Source organism: Penaeus japonicus, unplaced genomic scaffold, assembly GCF_977035675.1.
Source record: "Penaeus japonicus unplaced genomic scaffold, GWHDUDI00000001_assembly GWHDUDI00000002, whole genome shotgun sequence".
NCBI classification, from domain to species: Eukaryota; Metazoa; Arthropoda; class Malacostraca; order Decapoda; family Penaeidae; genus Penaeus; species Penaeus japonicus.
In genome coordinates, this window is record NW_028234404.1 from 3,754,412 (window position 1) to 3,767,064 (window position 12,653).

The 12,653-nt window shown below is 34.1% G+C and overlaps 1 protein-coding gene across 1 annotated transcript; it reads right to left on the minus strand.

The window, feature by feature from the left end:
* Positions 1 to 2,936: 2,936 nt before the first annotated feature.
* Positions 2,937 to 7,859, minus strand: LOC122259876 (mannose-P-dolichol utilization defect 1 protein homolog). Its single transcript, XM_043026830.2, has 4 exons — positions 7,675 to 7,859; positions 5,302 to 5,500; positions 4,302 to 4,506; positions 2,937 to 3,803 (listed from the first exon to the last, which is right to left on the minus strand). Exons 1-4 carry the CDS (start codon positions 7,760 to 7,762, stop codon positions 3,534 to 3,536), a joined length of 762 nt encoding a protein of 253 aa, XP_042882764.1. The 5' UTR covers positions 7,763 to 7,859; the 3' UTR covers positions 2,937 to 3,533.
* Positions 7,860 to 12,653: the final 4,794 nt, after the last annotated feature.

Sequence of the window (12,653 nt, forward strand, 5' to 3'; positions counted from 1 at the left end):
TTCATATTTAGATTTAGGAGTAAATAATTTTTAATGTATTCCAATGTGGTTTATTTATGTAAACAGCAGAAACAAACAAATGTACACACACACATGCACACACACATGCACACACACATGCACACACACATGCACACAAATGCACACTTACATACACATGCATAATTGCACATATATTGTACATAAGCATTAAACAACCTACTTCGTACGTCCAAAAATGTATAAATTAACTAAACCGTTCTCCCAAAGGAAGAAAAATGCACAATTATGTATTTTGAAACACAAGTTATATACATCTTTGATATATACTGTGTTTCCTTGTGATGTGTTCATTTGATTTAATCTAAATTCAGAAATTACAGAGGGATAAGTAACTTTAATGGCAAAATAATTAATAAGATTCATCTGGGCTATGTTGTCATGCAGTACGGGAAAATGCAACAGGATGGTAATGGTGGGGATTATGATGATAATGAAGATGATCATTGCTTTTTCTTTTTTTTTTTTCTTTTAATGCTGCGATGCCTCGAGGCATACTCTTGTGCATGCTATTATTATAGATATAAAGATTATTATTTTGTCAAGAATTAAAAAGAAAAAAAAAATGTTACATTCATATTGATATTGTTAAGTGCTTTATATTGGCCATGCAGAGGTTGCAGTTAATATAGAGTTGCATGATATAATACTCATTTGCACAAACCTTGCCCACAGAAGTATGCATGATAGATAATGATACTTTGATGATGTTTTGCCAAAATGTTTGATAAATATGGAACTTATGGTGTCGTCTTTGTATTGTTTTTCTGTAAATACGGAACATTCTCAATAATTTAGGAAGTTACAGCTGAATAAATAGAATAAATCTATGAAAAAGGGGATGAACTTGAAATATGTTTAGACATTCCACAAAAAAAAAAAATTGTAAAGAATTAGACTTTTCAATGAAATGTAATGTGTCTCTCCTTAAAAAGCTTCCACGTACATTAATATTTTCTTTTGTTTTGTGTTAATGTTACTTTGAATAATAGCTAGCTTTCCTTTGAGGTTTTGTGTGTAATGACAGCAAAGAGACCATGGGAACATTTAGTTATTTACCGAGGTATCTAGTCAATAGTGAGTTTTGGGTGAAATTTAAAGGTCGAATCTGGTCTCCTGTCTGTGGTGTTTTTATGTTTTATTAGAGATGATATATATATCTTTATTTTATGGGGGGGGGGGGGTCCTCTTGGCTGTGTTCTTGTGCCATAAAACAGTCATTGTTACAGAGAGGGAGAGAGAAAAAAGAAAATAAAGAAGTATATTTTAGAGTTGGGTGCGTGCTGTACCATAGGCTCTCCACATTGGAAAGATTGTCATCGTGTATATTTTACGATGCAGAAAGAGTCGAGGGAAATTTTTCCGTTCAATCCTAATCTTGTTCCACGACTTCAGTCCTTTCTTTGGACTTAGAAGGGAAAAGTTTCGTGGTTATTCGTGTTACTTTCTGGCTTGTTTCTTTTTACAATGTTATGTGATTTTATCCTTGTATTATTAGTGTTCTGGCATTGTTACGGTTACTGCTGATATTAGTAATATTATTATTACTGCTATCATTATTATTATTATTATTGTTATTATGATTGACTTTATCATTATCTTTTTTTCACATTTTAAAATGATTATTATTGTAACTGGTACTTTCATTATTAGCTCAGTACAAGAGGCCATACTTAAAAGGTCTCTGGTGGCTTTGGTTCGGGTTAGAGTCGGAACTTGCCGCCTAATCACTTCACAGCTTAGCGTGCCGGCACTGTGCCTCATTATGTTTATTCCTTATATCCATTTTGATGTGAGAGGAATTTTTGAATTTTAATTATTTTTGTTACTGTTATGGTTATTATAATTATTATTATAATTACTTATTATAACTATTAATCATCGTTATCATTATTTATCATTCTTATTGTTATTAATATTATTTTTATGATCATCATGATTATTTTTTATGATATATTGCTGCTATTATTTTTATTATGAATATTTTATTGTTTTTCAATATTATTATCATTATTAATAATAATGATAATATATATATTTTTTTGTACCCCCCTCCACCTCCAGAAGAGCATTTATGTTTAGCAATGTTTTATTGAGAGAAGACAAGATTCTCATTTCAAGTAAAAGTAATTACTTGTATATTCCAAAATTGATCTAGACATATCAAAAGACATTCCACAGATAGTCTTTGTAAGAACTAGAGTTTTTATATGCTCAATTACAAAATCATTTATGTGTCACTTTTTCGTAAACTTTAAATTGTTCTTTTTGTAATTACAAAGGTACTCTTTATACATTATCATTTTTATAATGGTGAATGCATCAAAAGTCAGTAGTTGTGTTTACAAGTAAAGGGTTCTAAGCAATGAAAATTTTGCATAATATATTATCGGCTTTTTACTATTTTTCTCCCCCATCTTTCATCATTTTTTAAAATAAAAAATCTCAAAATTAGAGTTTAGGCTTATTTCCTTCCTTCTGTGCTATGGCAACAAATTTGTCAAGAATAGTCATATATATATAAAAGGTAAATATGAGTTTGTCAACATTCTCAAATAGAGCAGGAAAAAATATACTTTTCAACAAAATTTGAAGTGTCTTTAGAGATGTTTATACAAATTTATATTCATTTACATTAATTTAGCAATTTAGTGCAGCAACTTGTCAAATGAGACCTTAAAAGTGTTTTACTAATTTAGTCTTTACTTTCGGTACCAGTCATATATTTTAGCTACATCAAAGATCCATAAAAATAATGCAAATTTAAGGCATACTACATGGCATACCAGTATCCACTAGCAAAAGACGACCTCGCTACAATTCGAGATCTTTCATCTACATACTATAGACTTTCATTAAAGCAGATGCACTGAAGGGAAATAAAAGCTTTTGGCAAATTAAAAAAAAAACAATTTTAATCCTCTCTTCTTATAAGAGAGACGAAAGGAATGTAGACATGACAACACATCGGAGAAAAATAATGATGCCTTCTGTAGACACCAACAATACAAAACAATATGTATAGAAAAACAATCATTTCCATGACAATCACGACACAAAGGAACACGGAGGTTGAAAAACAATTATCAAATAATGTTAAGTCACATAGCATACATACAACGCAAATAACAAATATATTTACATCACTTTCACTGAATTCGCGAGACAATCTAAGTCTCTCAACAATTATAGGTCCTTTTTTTTTTTTATTACCATAAAACAATCAATTAAGAAATTGGTAGGTAAATTTTGTGACGTGTCTTTTTTTTTTTTAAATGTCCCAATTAAAAACAAAATCCCCACATGGAAAAAAAAAAGGAAAGAAAAAATGCTACTAAACCATTTAGTCATTACTATAAACGTTATGTACACAGGCCACACTGCCATAGCACTCACGTCAACACCCACAAGCACACTGCGATAACCTGAATCCAGAGAGAGAGAGAGAACCCACCCACCCACAGGTAGGACCTACACATGCACTCTCAACCTCTCTACTGCTTCTTCTTCTTGCCGCCCGAGTGATGATCCTTCTTCCTGCCGCCCTTCTTGGCCACGGGGGCGTCCCAGTAAACGTAGATCTGCGCCAGGAGGATGAAGTTTGCGAGGGTGGCTACGCAGTACTGGATGATCATGACTTGGTCGCCCGTGTCTTGGATGGAGGTGAAGATTCTCGAGGCCGAGCCGAAGAAAAGCAGGCAGACGGTCACCACCGACAGCTGGCCCGTGCTTCCGTTCTTGTAGTTGGACACGGCCTGGACCATCTGTTATGAGGATGATTGCGGTATTACGTCAGGAAGATTTACCGTCTATAAACCCTTTTGAGTATTCTTTTTGTTAACAATGTACCCTCTCCTCTTTGTGATCAGTAGAATAATAATAACAGAGGATAACAATATTTGTATTTGTAAGTAGTGAAGCGAAGGTCTAACTACATAACCAATATAGTAAAAGAAAAAAATATCCATAATTATGTTTTCCTCTATCTAATCATTCAAAATCTCATGATTCTCTATCAGTAATGTCCATTTTCAGAACGGTCAATACAGAATTACAAAATCTCCGATCATAAAAACAAAGCATAGTTGTGTTTACAAGTAAAGGGTTCTAAGCAATGAAAATTTTGCATAATACATTATTGGCTTTTTACTATTTTTCTCCCCCCATCTTTCATCATTTTTTAAAATAAAAAAAATTCAAAATTAGAGTTTGGGCTTATTTCCTTCCTTCTGTGCTATGGCAACATATTTGTCAATACCCACCTTCCCAGCAAACACCATAGGGATGTTCATAGCCTGGAGATACCACAGGATGTTGAGGGGCACCATCCCGTAGCACAGCAAGGCCGTGGTCGAGAGTGCGGCTGTCAGATAGAAGACAGCCGAAACCGCAGAAGTGCCGTAGTAGTAAACCAGGAAGCCGATGATGGAGTTCTGGAGGGTTATGAAGTAGCTGTCACCATATGAGCTGGAATATGAAAAAGAAAATTCATGTGAATGGTCTTAATAAATGACTAAGAAAATGAGGTTTTAATGTGGGTTTCTTTAGTATAATCGGAACAACCACTCTCTATATAAGCCTTGCACTTTGGTTCCTGTGTGCTCGGAGATCTATTGATGCATTTCCACTATGAAATTTCCCTCTAATTTTCAATAAACCTTTTCTACTTCCAAAGAAACTTCCACTGAACTTAAGAATTTTTCGTTTTGAGGAAGAAAATATGCAGTTGTGTTGAAAAGACTTTACATGGCCCCTAATTGACCCAATATCTCTTTATATATATTTTAATGAAACCGTATTTGAGCCAAACAAAGGTCTGAAAATCTGGCATGTGTCATTATAATCTGACATGTCCTCTAGCGAAAAGAATAAAGAAAAAGGAAAATGAATGGATAGTAAAAATAATAACAATAAGAATAAAAAGGAAAAAGAAAATAAAAATAAAAAAGACAAGAAGTTGAAAGTAGAGAATGACAGAAAGCAATAAGTAAATGTCAAAACTACCATCTTTTAACCTCAGAAATGTTTTAACAAGTCACCCCTCTCAACAAATACTGATGAGACCGATTCATCCTTCATAAAAAAATAAAAAAGCACAGCCACATTAACCTTTTTTCATATAACCATTAGATTTGACAATTTTTACATTCTTTCTTCCGCTGGTCTATCATTTAATTGCCATTAGTTTTTTTTTGTTTGTTTGTTTATTTTCTTTTGTATTCACACACATCCTCAATTGCGCTAAGAGACCCTACAACTTACCTGAATGCATGGGCCTTCAGGAAGTTGTACGACGTAGTGATCATTGCGGCCAAAAGTTCAAGGGTCGTCCCCATGACGCTGATCCCCTCCCCACTCTTGGCTGCGACAATTTTGATGATCTGTGGCAGTTTGACCATCATGGCCCCCAGAGTGATGCCATACCCTAGACTGGTGCTAATCAGTGCAGCCAGACAGGGACCTGAAAAGAATTAAACAGAATCTTATATTACTTAATTTTCAAAATAGTGTATATAAATATATATCTATATCTATATATAAATATATATTTATATAAATATCTATATATCTATATAACTATATCTATATCTATATATATATATATACATATATATATATATATATATATATATAATATATATATAAATATATATCTATATCTATATATAAATATATATTTATATAAATATCTATATATCTATATAACTATATCTATATATATATATATATAATTGTCATTTTTTTCATAATTGTGACTGCATGAAGCCTTCTCGGTTTTAGTCTAATGTATTTGAAAATTATTAAAGTTAGTGAATAACATAACCCTTAACATATTTCTTACATTGTATCCTTAAATAGCTTTCACAACAATTTTAATAAAAAGCAGCCTTATTACAGCTTGAATAACTTCCTTCAGTTCACAGCAAAATCCAAATACAATCTTTCACGGATACTTTCAAGAGCTACTCTACCCCACCAACCAAGAGTCGCATCAAGATTCCTAAGACTCTGTGAAAGCAAAGTCCTCGAACCTTCCCAGACGACTTTTCCGAAATCAAGGACAATCATTTCGTCATGTCCACACATCTTCAATGCTGTTACAGTGACGGACTAGCCTATACCCGCTACACAACACAAGCACGAGGAAGCTGGGAAAGTAGCTTCGAAGGTAAGGGGTGCTACTTCCCAATGGCTTTCTCAAGAGCAGGTAATTGGAGACTCACAGGTTACAGGTCATGCGATAAAAGGCCCTTGGCCGCAGGGACGTGAAGAGGGATGGTTTCCGCACTAAAAAGTCCCCACAGTAAATCATTCAACTGGATACACTTTAAGACGTGTTTGGACACGAGGCAAAATAGAAATGACATAATAGTATCCCTTTATGATGATAAAAACTCCCAGCTTTATCCTAAATTGAGGAGTTTTTATCAGACAGACTGACTTTCCCCCCTGACTGATGAAATGGAAACTAATTTTCCATTTTTATCTTTTTCCTTCTGATTTCTAGGATGTTTGGGAGATCTTAATATATGCTTCAAGAGCTCTGGAGGTATAAAGGTACCTAGAAAATGATTATGGGGTAAAAATGTATAAATTCCAGAAAATGTACAGAGACATTTTCCTGAATCAAACAAAAAATAAAGCTCAAAAGGACATTTCACGGGGACATCCTTCAATACATACATATAACAAATACAACCAGAACAGCACCCCTAAGAATTAAAGCCCACATAAAGAGTGGACTCTCCAGGCAAATATTCAAATGACAAAATGCAGAGTTTCACAAAACACAACTTTTCTTGTTCCCATATTGGCTGTATTACGTCAAATTCCACTTGAAAAACTTTATTGTGTGATCTGCGACAGAATACCTAGATTCCGAAATCGAACTAAAACGCGACGCAGAGAAAGAAGCAACAGCCGCAGTTGACACCTTGGGGGGGCTCCAGCAAAGGCCAACATATGTCAACCACATAATTAGGCAAGATGGAGCCTTGATGATAAGCCTATCAGAATAAACCAGGTGGAGGTTTCTTTGCCTATGCAGTGGTGCTGATAATGTGATAGTGATGAATATACTAACATGTCCTATAACCATACCAGAAACCAGCGGATTTTAATTTCCTTCGTCTAACATAACAAAAATCATAATACAGAATGATACATATAAAATCACAAAAGGCTTTCCATACAATACATAACCATTTAACCAAAATCATTCATATAAATTCATCATTATGAACACCAACCAACATTACATAATGAAACATGTCTCAAACACGTTACGTCACGAACCACAATTAACCCTTTGTGTCCCTCTATCTATGAACAAAAGGTCTAAATAAAGCAATGCCGAATATATTTCTATTGAATGTATTAATAACCATATTGTGAAGTCATGACTGATAAGGAGACAGACATACTCCTTAATATAATCTTTTAAAATATCTTTAATTTATGTATATTTGGTGTATGTCTTATTCTACGTCGATATGAGAATAAAAAACCGGTATTAATATCTTTCAGAATAACAAGGTATATATGTTAAAAAAAATAAAAAATCGAAAACAAGGACCCCAGAACAAACACAAACAAGAACAGATTCACAAATAAAAAAAACCCCGGCTTCCTCACCATCCATGAAGTCATTTTCCACGAAGAATTTGTCGAAACATTTCTCCGTCATGAGAAAAAGGGTCAAATTCCTGAATAACTCGGCCATGGCTGCGGTGCGTGCACGTCCGTCCTCCCTCGGCGTCCCGGTACACGTCACTGCCGACCGGGACGACGTCAGCCCGACCGGGAGGGGACACTCGGGAAACTCTGGGTGAAAGGAGCTAACGTGCTAACTGGCAACTGTTTTGGGGGAGGGTTAGTTCGGGGTTCGGAAGATAGATGGCGGGAGTGTTAGAAGACGCGTGGCGTGGGTGGAAGTTTTGAACTGCGGGTTTTGACGGCAATAAAATGGGATTGATTGATCAAGTTTTGGGAATTATTTATTAAAGGATGGGAGGGATTAGTGAAAGGATAATCGGGAAGGGAATTAGATCTGGTTGATATTAATCTGAGAAGAGAGATGGCGCTGATGCGGCAGAGTGAGACTGCGGTATCTATGCGTCATTATAATGATATAAGAATGGATTTAATGTCCGTCTCTTTATTTGTGTAATGAATTACCGTAGAAAACAAGATCTTGGCAAACCGTGAAAGTATATATATGGGATACTTCAATGAGGAGGAAAATTTTGGAAGATAGATGGCGCTGATATAAAAAAGGGGGGTAGGGGTCAAAATTTATGACCCATAAACGATTTAGAAGAAAAAACAAGAGTTAGTTTTGTAAATGTCCCCCTAATATTACAGGCTATGGAGATAGGCAAGACGGAAAGTATTCCCAGGGAGATAAAAATACCGTGATTTCTGAAGAATGATGGAGTGACGGGGAAAGCCAAGGGGAGGGGGGGGTGGGGGGAGGGGGAGAATGATGTCACCACTTCCCGATGACGTGGATGGTTTGTGACGTCACTGCAGTATGGGAGAATCACCCCCTAATTTGTAAATTATTTGCTCAATTTTAAATTTCAGTTACAATCATCATCTTTAGAATGAAAAGAAAATTATAATAGTAATAGTAATGATAAATATATAAATTATAAATAACAATAATAACAGCAAGAATCATAACTAATGCGCTAACAATATATAATGATGATAATTATAAAGATGATAATAATATTAGTGATAATAATGGCTCGTGCTTATGTCACATTTATATTCATGTATTTTCTTAATTTATTCTTTTAACCTAAAAGAGCGAGCCCTGCCTTACTCCCCCCTCCCCCTCCCACCCCCCTTGGCCGATCCATAAGAAATACCTTACTATTAAAATTAGTGCTTTAGCGAGTTGAAATCTTTTAATAAATCTAGAGATTATATGAGCATAGTGTAGAGCTTCAAAGAGGTTTACCGGAAGCTTATCTAAGACTTTCAGAATTGGGATTTTTATTTAGGTAATCTAATTAAAGGTTACCAGTTAATGAAATGTAAAAGATGTATGGTGATTAACAGTCCACTGATATGAATGCGGCATTTTAACAACAATGACAACAGCGATACAAAAATTTAGAATCTTTTAGTAACTATTAGTAACATAAAAACAGGACTGACTTAAAAAAAAAAGTTTAGCTCGTCACCATACACGTCCTCAACCACATGTCACAATAACAGATGGTGACATATCCATAAAATAACAACTACTGTTTAGTAGGTATTGTTATACCTATCATAATTATCAAACGCTCAACATCATTTCGAATTTAGTTATCATTAGTTTGATCAGCTGGGACCAGGGTGGGGGTGGGGGTAGTCGAGTGTCTCTCTTGTTATGCCGGAGATAATTATTATTAATTAGCCCCATGGAAATGACTTCCTAAACCAATTATGGCTGGGTTTATCGCTGCCGTGGTCTAAAACATCTTAGGGTTTAAACTATTAAACATCTCAACTATTCTTGTATATTGTTGCTGCTTACTGATATTATCTTGGACTTCGGTATAAACTTTTTAGCAATTTTGAGAGAGAGAGAGAGAGAGAGAGAGAGAGAGAGAGAGAGAGAGAGAGAGAGAGAGAGAGAGAGAGAGAGAGAGAGAGAGAGGGGGGGGAGGAGCAGACAGAGAGAGAGAGGGAGGAGAGAGAGAAGAGAGAGAGAGAGAGAGAGAGAGAGAGAGAGAGAGAGAGAGAGAGAGAGAGAGAGAGAGAGAGAGAGAGAGAGAGAGAGAGAGAGAGAGAGAGAGAGGGGGAGAAGAGAGAAGAGAGAGAGAGAGAGAGAGAGAGGAGAGAGAGAGAGAGAGAGAGAGAATGAGAGAGAGAAGAGAGGCAGAGAGAAAGAGAGAGAGAGAGGGAAGAGATAGAAAGAGAGAGAGAGGAAGAGAGATAGAGAGAGAGAGAGAGAGAGGAAGAGAGAGAGAGAGAAGAGAGAGAGAGAGAGAGAGAGAGAGAGAGAGAGAGAAGAAGGAGAGAGAGAGAGAGAAGAAGAGAGAGAGAGAGAGAGAGAGAGAAAAGGAGAGAGAGAGAGAGAGAGAGAGAGAGAGAGAGAGAGAGAGAGAGAGAGAGAGAGAGAGAGAGAGAGAGAGTGAGAGAGGAGAGAGAGATAGACTCAGTCTTACATAAAAATTATATCGTTTTCTTCAATGAGAGTTTCAAAGAAAACAAAAATAAAATTACGGTTAGACTAAAGAAAATAAACTGGTCACTTAAAATAACAACTTTTTGTCTTTTCCAGCTGACATCCTATAAACCCCAAGCCCCGTAACTACACCCGATAGGAGGCAGATGTCCCAAGAGACTCCTACTCATAATCATATCCTACGGAATCAGCTATTGTACAACACATCGAATAGTTAGAGAACCTCTCTTGACTGTAACCTTTTTTCACTTCTTCCAGTTCGGTGACTTGGCTGTACATCATTCCTTATTAGACTATTAGTTTTTTACTCCTTGATGGCCTAGTAACAATTCAAGTGATTCTGTAATATTTTTTACTATTATGTTCATTATTACAATTACCGCCATTGATAATGCTCCTACTGTTGTTATCAATATCATTCTCCTTTTCATTATTATCTTTGCAGTTATCATTTATGCATATATATATATATATATATATATATATATATATATTATATATATATATATATATATATATATATATATATTATGTATATATATATATATATATATATATATATATATATATATATATTGTTTTTTTGTTATCATTATCATTATTGTTAGCATTACTGTTATCATTATCATTATTACTATCATTATCATTACTATCATCATCATCATCAAATTATAATTAACATTTTCATCATCATCATAGTAACGATGATAATAAGGATAATTATAATGATGATGGTGATGATAATAAAGAAGATAATTGCAACAAAGAATAATATAAATAACCGCAATGATAGTAATTATAAAACAGAATTGTAAAAATAAAGATAATTATTATCTTCTCCATCATCATCAGCATTATTGTCTTTACTGTTAATATCAGTTATACTAATCTTATGTCAAATAACCTTGTTGTCATTATCACTAGCATTATCATTACTATCGCTGTTATCATTATTATATTTATATCGTTATCATCATTTTTGCTATGCGGCACAATTGTCATTATTCTTGAAGTAATTATTATTCATATGAATCTGTTTAGAAACGCATAATGATAATATACATATATGGGTCTGCATTATCATCATTATCATTGTTGTTTACTTTTATTATCACTCTTAATCGATATTGCAGTTAAGTGTGTTATAATTATTCACATTATTCTCGACATTATCTAATAAAATCTTATACATCATTAGCTAGGAATAAATAATTAAAACTGTAAACTTTAACATAACTAAACCTACTTCAAAAACATAGAATAACCAAAAATCTATCTGATTCACACACATATATTTGTGTGTATGTATATGACATAATCATAAATAAATTCATGAAATTTCTAATGAAAACAATAATTTACTCTTACTATAAATTTGATACCAACATAGATTATGACAATTCTGATATATCCTATTTTGGATGATATATAAAGATCATTGTTACGTTTTGTAATTCTTTCCACTTTTGTAAATATATATATACCATATGTATATCCTCCTAACTTTCCTTCTTTAAGGTGATGAAGTTAAGGACAAGTCCCTCCTAAAGTTAATACGTTTTCTATGAAATCAACGAATCAAAATAGTTTTCTTTTAAGACAATAAAGTGGTAAATTACTTATATATTAGCGAGGTATTGGCTACTAAATAAGAAACATATACAGCTTATGAGCGAGAAAATTATATATACACACATCGGTGGTGAATATTGATAATACTGTGAGTAAATAAAAAGGCACTAGTAACATAATTCTTATATCAATGTTATAGGATTGAAAATATATTAACATACTAACAAGGGCACATGGTCATGGAATGAAAAATTATAAGATTGCGTTTAGAGGAAAGGTTTGACAAAGAAAAAAAAAGCATAAACAAAGAGGCATAGAAAGTAGACGAGAACTCAGAAAGAGGAGGTAAGAAGTTAAAAAGGAAGTGACAAAGGCAAAGACTGGAGCGCATGGCGACTAATATGATAAATTGGATACAAATAAAGGTGAAAAAAAGATTTATACCGACTTTCCAGGCAGAGGGATTGAGCAGGTACGAGCCAGGAAAGATGCACATAGTAATGGTCTGTCTGAGGAAGCGAACGTGCCAAGAAAGTGGAAAGAATATTATAGAGAACTGATGAATGTGGAGGATACAAGAGTGGAAATAATAGACGGAGCTCCGAGGTTTTCATCATCATCAGCTTTATTGTCATTACTGTTGTTAATAGTTATACTAATCTTCTATTGATTAACCTTGTTGCCATTATCCCTAGTATTATCATTATTATCGCTGTTCTGATTATCATTTTTATATCGTTATCATTCTTTTTGTTATGCAGTACAAATGTCATTATTCTTGAAATAATGATTATTCATATGATTTTTTGATATGATCTCTGGAGATAGAAGAGAGGAGGTTGAAGCTAACCTGGAG

Excerpts from the sequence above, each read along its gene's own strand:
- LOC122259876 (XM_043026830.2), bottom strand. The coding sequence starts at position 7,762 with ATGGCCGAGTTATTCAGGAATTTGACCCTTTTTCTCATGACGGAGAAA. Across the intron at positions 4,507-5,301 it reads CTGAAGGCCCATGCATTCAG|CTCATATGGTGACAGCTACT; the intron begins GTAAGTTGTAGG and ends TTCATATTCCAG. Across the intron at positions 3,804-4,301 it reads CTATGGTGTTTGCTGGGAAG|ATGGTCCAGGCCGTGTCCAA; the intron begins GTGGGTATTGAC and ends TCCTCATAACAG.